Source organism: Lathyrus oleraceus, chromosome 3, assembly GCF_024323335.1.
Source record: "Lathyrus oleraceus cultivar Zhongwan6 chromosome 3, CAAS_Psat_ZW6_1.0, whole genome shotgun sequence".
Classification (NCBI taxonomy): Eukaryota; Viridiplantae; Streptophyta; class Magnoliopsida; order Fabales; family Fabaceae; genus Lathyrus; species Lathyrus oleraceus.
In genome coordinates, this window is record NC_066581.1 from 95,934,309 (window position 1) to 95,944,757 (window position 10,449).

The following is a 10,449-nucleotide window of genomic DNA, read 5'->3' on the forward strand; positions in this document are numbered from 1 at the left end:
CATAGAAAAGCATTTCCGTAACCAAGACTTTACTTGTTGTAGGGTAGGGACATCATTTCCACTGAGTAATATCTCATCTACATATAATACCAGGAAGGCAATCATGCTCCCACTAACCTTCTTGTAGACACAAGGCTCATCTTCATTCTTGATGAATCCATATTGTTTTATTGTTTCATCAAAACGAAGATTCCTGCTTTTGGAAGCTTGCTTCAATCCATAGATTGATCTTTGTAACTTACATATCTTTTGGGCTTCTTCTGGTATGTCAAATCCTTCAGGTTGTGTCATGTACACATCCTCAAGAAGATTCCCATTAAGGAAATCAGTTTTGACATCCATCATCCATATTTCATAATCATGATATGTCGTGATAGCAAGTAAAATCCGAACAGATTTAAGCATTGCAACTGGTGAAAAGGTTTCATCATAGTCAACCCCATGAATTTGTTTATATCCTTTTGCAACCAGTATTGCCTTATAGGTATGTACCTCACCATCCATGTTAGTCTTCTTTTTGAAGACCAACTTGCATCCTATAGGGTTAACTCCTACAGGAGGCTCTACCAAGGTCCAAACCTTGTTTGTGTACATGAAATCCATTTCAGATTTCATGGCTTCTAGCCACTTCTCAGACTCGGGACCAGTTATGGCCTCTTGGTAGGTCACATGCTCATCTTAATCCATGAGTAATACATCACCTTGATCATTTATGAGATATCCATATCACTCAGGTAGGTGACGTATCCTGCTTGACCTATACTGGTTTTGTTCTACTTGAGCAGGTTGCTCTTCCATAACTACTTGTGTTTCCTGCTCTAATTCCTCCATAGGTGTATCAATGCTTTGTGATTCTTGAATTTCTTCAAGCTCTACTTTCCTCCCACTGATTCCTTTGGAAATAAAATCCTTTTCTAGGAAAACTCCAGTTCGAGCGACAAACACTTTGCCCTCAAAAGGATTGTAGAAGTAATACCCTTTTGTTTCTTTAGGATACCCCACAAATAAGCATTTTTCAGATTTGAGCTCAAGCTTAGTTGAAATTTCTCGTTTCACATAAACTTCGCAACCCCAAATCTTCATGTAAGACACATGTGGTTTCTTATCACTCCATATCTCATATGGTGTCTTCTCAACGTTTTTGGATGGAACACAATTAAGTGTGTAAGCTGCTGTCAATAGTGCATGTCCCCAAAAGGAGTTTGGAAGATCGGCGTGACTCATCATGGATCGGACCATGTCTAACAAGGTTCGATTTCTTCTCTCAGATACATCGTTCCATTGGGGTGTTCCAGGAGAAGTAAGTTGGGATAGGATCCCACACTCTTTCAGATGGTCATCAAACTCTAGGCTTAAATATTCACCACCTCGATCTGATCGAAGAGTTTTAATATTCTTACCTAGTTGGTTTTGTACTTCATTCTTGAATTCCTTGAACTTTTCAAAGGACTCTGATTTTTGTGTTTCATTAAATACACATAGCCATATCTACTAAAATCATCAGTAAATGTGATGAAGTACTGAAAACCTCCTCTGGCTGGTATGTTCAGTGGTCCACATACATCAGTATGTATGAGAGCCAAAAGATCATTAGCTCTTTCACATTTTCCTGTGAATGGAGACTTTGTCATCTTTCCAATTAAACAAGATTTGCATGTCTCATATGATTCATAATCAAAAGAGTCCAAGAGTCCATCTTTATGGAGTTTGGAAATGTGTTTCTCATTTATATGGCCTAATCGACAATGCCAAACGTAAGTTGGATTTAACTTATTAGGTTTCATCCTTTTAGTATTAATGTTATAAATAGGCATTTCAAGATCAAGGACATATAGTCCATTGTTCATTTGTGCAGTAGCATAGAATATATCATTCAAATAAATTGAGCAACAATTGTTCTTTATTATAAATGAAAAACCAAACTTGTCCAAACAAGAAACGAAAATAATATTCCTGCTAATTGCAGGTACATAATAACAGTTCTCTAACTGAATTATTAAACCACTAGGTAAAGTTAATACGTAAGTTCTTATGGCTAAAGCAGCAACTGTTGCTCCATTGCCAACTCGTAGGTCAACTTTACCTTTTGCCAAATCTCTACTCCTTTTTAGCCCCTGCACATTGGTACAAATGTGAGAACCGCATCCATTATTTAATACCCATGATACAGAAGTAGATAAATAATTTCAATAACAAAAATACCTGAAGTTGAAGTCTTTACTCCATTCTTCTTATCTTCCAGGTACTTTGGGCAGTTTCTCTTCCAGTGTCCGGTCTTACCGCAATGGAAGCAGGTGCCTTCCTTTGCTATGCCTCCACTAGGCTTCAAAGCAGCAGCAACGGGTTTGGGTTTGACAACTTCCTTGCCTTTCCCTTTATCAACCTGCTTGGTGGGTCTTTTGTTCTGTCTCTTTCCTTTTCCGATCATCATAATGGACTTCCCTTTTGACTTTAGATTCTGCTCAGCAGTTCTTAACATGGCTAGTAGTTCAGGAAGAGATTTGTACATATCATTCATACTGAAATTAAGGATAAATTGACTGAATCTATCTGGAAATGATTGCAAGATCCAATCAGTCGCAAGTTTCTTTCCGATGGGAAAACCCAACCTCTCAAGGTTCTCCACATACCCAATCATCTTGAGCACATGGGGACCTACAGGGGCTCCCTCAGATAACTTGCCTTGAAAACGGGCTTTTGAAACTTCAAACCTTTCATGCCTTGCTTGCTCTTGATAGAGCATCTTCAGGTGTTCAATCATATCGAACGTTGCCATGTTCTCATGTTGCTTTTGCAACTCTAAGTTCATGGTAGCTAGCATGAGGCAAGCAATTTCATTGGCATCATCGACATGCTTCTTATAAGCATCTCTTTCTGCCTTAAGTGCAGAACTAGGAGGTTCCTCTTCAGGAACAGGTTTCTCCAAGACATACAACTTTCTATCATGTTTGAGGATAATCCTCAGATTTCGATGTCAATCCAAAAAATTTGTCCCAAATAATTTTTCCTTGTCAAGGATTGATCGCAAAATATTGTTAGAGGTGTTTGTGGTCATGGTAATCTACATGAAAATAATGAAAATATAAGTATCAATAACATATTTAATTAGGCCTTTAATTAAATATGCTCCCACTATTTTACTCAAAACAAATGACCCTCACCATTTGATTCGGAAAATCCCGTTGGAAGATTTTCTAGTGGGTCGAGATCCACATTTCACTTTGTTTTAAGTCCGCGTAGGAGGATTACACAAAACTAGGTTATTTAGGTAGGAACTCCTTCCAATTGTATCTAATACAACTCTCGAATATTTTAGTTAGGTGAATAACTCCTTATTCCAATCCATCACATGGATCATTTCCAACTCTTGCTTCTAAACATATATAATCTTATTATAATTTGTTTAGTTAAGTTTGACCCATTGTTTTAGCAATTGGATATTACAATCCCATCGCACCTTACTAATATAGAATATGCACCTCACGTAGGCGAAACCTACATTATTCGATACTAGTCTTGATGAGTGCTAAAACTTGGAAAGCATAAACTTAATATTTAATTTGAGAGAATTTGCAATTATTCTAATCTCACCGACTTATTTATCATATAAATCGTCTCTCACATGCATCAACATACATTCACATGCATCAACATACATAATGAAACAGTTATGGCCCCTAGCGCAATTGTTCTCCCAATCCAATGAGAGAACCCAAGCTAACCTAATAACTATCTAAGCTTCTCCAAGCAAGATCTTCAAGGTTGTCCTCCTTTGATATTGTATTCTTCTCTTTCTTCATAACATTACATTACATAAAAAAACTCGTTTTACATACGAGGGAGTGAGATGAGAAAAGAAGTTACATTAAGAGATTAAAAGAGAGGCACGACACGCAGGTCGTATTTTAAAATCCCAAAACAAAATAAAGGAAACCTAAGGCCATAACCGATCACCATAAGACAATAATAATAAACACATTATTATCATAAATTTAAATTTTGTTAATTAATTAAAACCAAATTAAATTTCGGTGACCGATCACACTACGTAGAGTTAGCCGGGGGTTCCGCTGACCGGTCAACGGACGGGGGTCAAGGGGGCAGCGCCCCCTTGCGGGGTTGTTAGAGGCAGCGTCCCGATGCAAAATTTTAATGAAGAATTCATTTGAAATTGACGTCGTTTTTCGCATCAACACTTGATACTTTAAAGCATAACTCTTACGCAGTCACAACACTAATCGCATAACTCTTTGACAGCACAACCCTTGTGCCGTCATGAACCCTAATGCACTAATTTAAGACTATCAAACACACCTCGGTTGTTAATTTAGTATGATTGATCAACATGTCATTGCTTCACCATACTAATGTCGGATCAAGAAGCAAATGACCATTGATCGCTCAAAGGAAAACAAACATTAAGTGTTTGAATGAATGAAACAGAAACAATATATCATATATACCGTATTTTGCATCAGGATTACTTATATCATATATATAACTTGATCGACCTCAATTGTTCAACCTATGGACGATCGATGTATCGCTGTTTCACCATACTAACGTCAGATTCTGAAGCATAGTCAACATCAATCATCCAAATCGTACACACATGATACCAAATTTAATTACTTATTTATTCTTTGGTTCATTCTGTATTTTAATCATATTAATACAGAAAATACAGAAAATAAACAGCTATCAGATGCATGGTTTCGTAAGTGCCTCTGATACCATTGGCAGAGAATAGCGATCCAAAACGCAGCGAAATTTAAAAAAAAATCTCCTTTAGTGATCCTTACAAATGGGCATGATCAATGATAAAATCATTACCTCTTGTGGAGATTGAAAACTTTGATGCAGATCTACGGAGCGATCACGAACGTTGAACGATGACAACGCCTCTACTCAGTCCACACGAACGGATTCCTTTAATCTCAATGCTAGCTGCTACGAATGAAGGCTTTGAGTGAGAGAGAGAGAAATGAAACTACAACTGCACAAATGCTTCTGCACAAGGGTTCTATTTATAGAACCACTTGTGTGGGCTGCAAGCTAAAAAGCCCACTTAAGTGTATGTGACTCATATCTTATAATATGCCAAAATCACTTAAGCGTGTGATACCTTACCATATTTCGTATTCTACTTAAGTACACCATACCTTACAATGTTCTACAATTCACTCAAGTGCACCATACCTTACGGTGTTCCTTATTTACTCTATCTCTCATCAATCCGTTCTTTTGTGTGTGACCCTGTAGGTTTTCGCGGCATTAGCAATTATATTAAATCACGTATTTAACATAATAAACAGTGAGCGGTATCTAGCAACACATCACTGCTACCCAAGACACAAAAAATGTCATGTGATCTGACAAATCCTTTAGTGATAATACTTATGTGTACAATTACCCTTTTGCCCTTATGTCTATATTGAACACAAGGCATAAACCGTGTCATCCTTGTCCAGTTCAATATTGAGCCCGTAGACATTTATCCTGTTACGCAGGATGGGAAAATTCCATCTAGGTCAATCATGTCCCTCAGCATGCTTCGTGGAGTACCCATCAATTGTCTTTATGGTCATCCAATTACGAACAATGTTTGATCAACAATAAGGCACTCGACTCTACATCTAGGGTCCATAGTAGTTTCAGGTCGAAGGGTGGTATACACCATTATCACCATGAGAATAACTTATGACACTTTGCATAACATTCTATATAGTATTCTCATAGCAGGTCAATCAAGTATAAATATTACTCTTAATATTCATACATATGTTTAAGACTTGATAACTCCTTATCCATGATCCATGAGATGTGATCATCAGTCTATATACATAATAGTCTTAATGCTTTAATGTCATCCCATTTCACAATAAAGCTCGACTACGGATACTTTAAGAATAGTGTCCTTATGTTTAATGGGATCTCATGATTAAGTCACACTTGATACATTAAACGGACTAGCTATTCTAGGGACTTTATTAAACAAAGATAATAAAGAAAAAGCCTTTTATTATTAATAAATAATCCGATATAAGTACCAAAAGTATTGGCCTCTATGACTTACACCTACAGTTAAAGCGACGCGTCTAATAGTGAGTGACATAAGAATGGAAATGTATGTCCACTGCTACCAAAAGGTCAAGATACACTTGGTATGACTCAATCTCTTGATCCCTTTTGAGCGGGACTAATGCAGAAGCACATAGAATTTCTTCAGTGTATGTCTGAACTTATGACTAACCGACTATGGGTGGAATGTGCTTGAGGATATAAGCCTGAAAATCGAACAGATGACTCATTAGTAATGGTTTTGTAAAAGTGTTACGAAAATGACACACAAACACTAAAAGATGCATAAATATTACTGTCAATAGTGTGATGTTGCTTGTCACTTGTTTGGTCTTCCACATACAGCTTTCGGATAACATGGAGTACAGGTAAACCAAACAAGTAACCCCCCATTAATACTCATGGACCCGTTCAAAGTCATCGAAGTATAGCATGTAGATGACATCCACGTAATTAGCACTTTTGTCCATAAAAATGGACGTGCCAACCAAATATAACAGGTATGCTCTCAGAGCATATGCTCTATGCTGCACAACCTACTCATGACTAGCATTCTACTCTGCATCATGCAGTTGCTATGTGTACACCCTATCCAGGAATTGAAACCTAGCATGACACCTTCATGTAGCTTCTAACTCCTTCATGAAATTCTCTAGGTCAACTCCCAGATAGTCTATCATCATCTCTAGTACACCATCTCTATTAATGTTGTTGTGGTCTGAAAACTCCCCCATAATAGGAAGATGCAGCAGGCACGAGGCATCATATAGTGTGATAGAGATCTCACCATGTGGAAGATGAAATGATGATGTCTCTGAGTGCCATCTATCTACAAATGCAGACAATATACCATGGTTAATTGTAACATAATCGGTCATGCACAAGCTTCTCAGCCCAGATAGTGGTAAAACATCCTGAAACCACTGCTAATTAGGTCGATGTAGGCCCGTAATCTTTCAACCATGATTGATGAATTTTAAAGCATCACAGTCATGCATAAAAATAAGTCATTGTTAGAAAGTATTAATATTATAAAAAAACATGATTTACAAAGATTGAATCCAACTAAATCTTACCTCTATATTCTAGACATGTCTAGAACTATGGTCCAAGTAAAGAGGCAACAATGACAAGTCTGGTGGTCTTCCTCAAAACCCCTCAAGTGATTGCGGTGCCTCTTGTGCCTAGGGTGTATGAGGTGCCTCTGGTGCCTCCTATGCAAAGGGTTCCTGGGGTGCCTAGGGTACCTCATGTGCCTCAGGTGCCTGAATTGGTGAAATGTTTCTCCTACAAGAAGACGGAGGTGTAGATGCATGAGTAGGTGACAACCGTCTCCTACGGGAAGAAGAAGGCGGAGATGCATGAGCCCCCGAATATGACGCCTCCGCAACAACCAGGCTAGAAACAACAAGTACCTACGATGGTTGAGCTTTTTCCCTCAGAACCGATGGATGTTGTGCAGTCGTGCCTCAATTTGTCTTTCCTATCATCCACAATGCTTGTAAGTAAACCACCTAAGCATTATACATAAGAAACGCAATGAGTTTAAGCGCAAAAAAAATGCAGATTGATAAATTATGTAGATGCATCACCGGTTTCTAGGAATCATAACGTTGAAAATTTTCGGAGATGCAACTCTGGAATTTTCTGCAACCCATCATTGCGTCCCTCAAGATATCAAAACTAATGCATTGATCAAGAAAACTACCTATCAAACACGTTTATCATTTACATAACATGTATAAACTATCTATTACATAACCTAATCAAAAATTTCCCCAAATATATATAGAAAATCAGAAAATTTTAGAAAAATAAAATACTTACAAATTGTGAGTTGAGTTCGGTGTTGAGTGAACTCTTTTAGCGGTCCGATGATGGAAGAAGCTTTGAAGTTAGTTGAATGATTTTGAGAGAATGTGAGTTGAGAGAGTTTGAGAAACTTGAGAGGTTTAAAGATAGTGTTTTTAGAAGCGAGGAAGGATAAAAGGTTCTTGTATGATTTTTACTAAACAACGTTCAAATATGCATCTCTGTAAGTTACACAGAGAAACATTTATGTAATTTTATTAACAAAGCTTTAGGGTCTTATTCAGGAACGTATTGAGTTAGAATGCATTTTGAGATGCATCTCAGGAATCTAAGGGTGTTATTGAAATTTCATGAGGGTGTGATAGCAATTCATAGGGTGTGTTAAGTAATCCCCTTAGATGAACTAAAATAGTATAATAGATGTTAAGTAATCCCCAACAAGAAAAAAAAAACGGATGTTAAAAGGGCGATTGTGCCAATAATCAATAAATTTAGTTTTTTTTTTAAAAGACAATTATATTTAAATGAGAAATTGTTGTGATACAAGTGTGAGTTAAAAATTCCACACTATCTAAAAAAAGTAAAGATTTATATACCTAATATTTTAAAATTTTAGATAAATATGTGAGGACTCTCCTATCTATAATTAATCTTGCAATATTAATACTCCTCTCTTGACCCATCACTATTCACTTAAAAAGAGATTTTGACAAATCCAAAATCCAAAATGTCAATAGTGTGAATTTGAAATAATTTACATAGATATATTTTATTGGTTAGAATAAATTATTTTAATTACATATTTTGAAAATAATTTTTATAAAAGTAAAATATTTAAATAATATCCCTGTAAAACAATTTAAACCAAATTTTTTACTTATATCATTTAAAAAAAATTATCCTTTGGAAAAATAACAATAAAAAAATAAAATAAAATAAATATTAAAAATAACTTTAAGAAACGGTCTTAATTGATTCCAACCTCGCTGTTACATTTGATAACAACAAACTCAACCACATTAGCTGTACAAAAATCATCACAACCAAATCCTCACCCGCATTTAAATACAAAAAAAAAAACTACCTACGAATCCTCGTATTAGTCTTTTTAATAATAGAAACCTAGGATTTTGCTTTTGTCAATTTTCCTTCAATTCTCCAAACCATAATTCTTCTTGATCTATGGCCTCTGTTGAACCTCAAAACGAGAGAAATCACGTTTACAGGTTTTCAACATTGCCTCAATCAGAAACCGAAGCTAATAATCATGAAGAACAACCATTATCAATCTCCACAAACACAACAATTCCAACCATTTCCGACGATATTTACTCAGATGAAAACATTAACATTAGCCCTCGTACCTGCGAAAAAATCCAAGACGTTGTCGGTCTCACAATGTTAATATTACTAATATTCTTACCTCTTTATAGACGCTTAGGATCACCAAAACAAGACCCAATCCCACCCATTTTCAACCTCAATTCAATGTACATTTCAAATTTCACCATAGGAACAAAAGGACTCGCCGCAACGTGGGACGCGAAATTCACAATCACAAACACAAATGTCTCGTCTATATACTTTCGCAGCATTGATTTCACAATATTTTACAAACAAAATCCAGAAGATGCTCTCTCAATTGCTTCTTCGTACCCTTTTTATTTGGACCAAGGTGAGTTTATAAAGCTGCATTTGAAATTCATGACTACGGGGACAGCGGGTTGGGAAGCTGATCAAGAACAGCCATTTGTGGAGAATAATTTGGTGGATGAAATAGGGAAAGATAGAGATAGAAATAATGGTACATTGAGTTTTGGAATTCAAACGAAGGTTCAAGCTATTTATTATGGTGAAACATGGGTTTCTGATGTTGTTATGACACCTTATTGTGAAGATTTGATGGTTCATTTTTTTCCTAATAAGAATTCAGGAAGGTTGGTTAACCCCAACAGGAATTTCTCTGTTCCAATTCATTGGAAGCCATTGCCTTTCTTTTGAAATCAAGGTCATGTATTTTTCATGTCAATGATTTTAGTTCCTTTTTTGATTTGTAATGTAATTAAGGAATTTATGTATGTTTATTTAGACCTGTTTTAAATTTGTTTTACATGTTACATAGTCTTTGAAATTCAGTGAGCAACAAAATATATACACGTTTGCTTTTAAAATGTCATACTCAGTCAATGTATAATAAAAATTTATTACGGTTAATAATTTATGTGTTATTTTCTAAATAACTATCTTTTAATGATAAATATAATATATTACAAAAAGTCGAGATAACAATACAAAGCACAAGAAGTGGGCAGAAAATGAAAAACGAGATACAAGTAGAAAAAGCAGGAAAACACTAAGAAGAAGACATTAAATAAAAGTACAATAAGAACCATCTCGGTACTTGTAGGCTAGAGATCAAAGCAATCAAATCCACCATTAATAGATCAGATCCAAACAAAAGACCCCACCACATTCTGAAATAGGACAAATCCTCGATCCACTATATGTATAGGTAGAGGGTAGGCTTCTTACAACAATTCTTGAAGGTGCAAGAGT

General features: G+C 36.0%; 1 protein-coding gene across 1 annotated transcript; it reads left to right on the plus strand.

The window, feature by feature from the left end:
- The first annotated feature begins 9,022 nt into the window (after positions 1 to 9,022).
- On the plus strand, positions 9,023 to 10,110 carry LOC127128952 (uncharacterized). Its single transcript, XM_051058298.1, has one exon. The coding sequence runs from the start codon at positions 9,076 to 9,078 to the stop codon at positions 9,892 to 9,894; it is 819 nt and encodes a 272-aa protein (XP_050914255.1). The 5' UTR covers positions 9,023 to 9,075; the 3' UTR covers positions 9,895 to 10,110.
- Positions 10,111 to 10,449: the final 339 nt, after the last annotated feature.

Coding starts and splice junctions, on each gene's coding strand:
- LOC127128952 (XM_051058298.1), top strand. CDS start 9,076: ATGGCCTCTGTTGAACCTCAAAACGAGAGAAATCACGTTTACAGGTTT.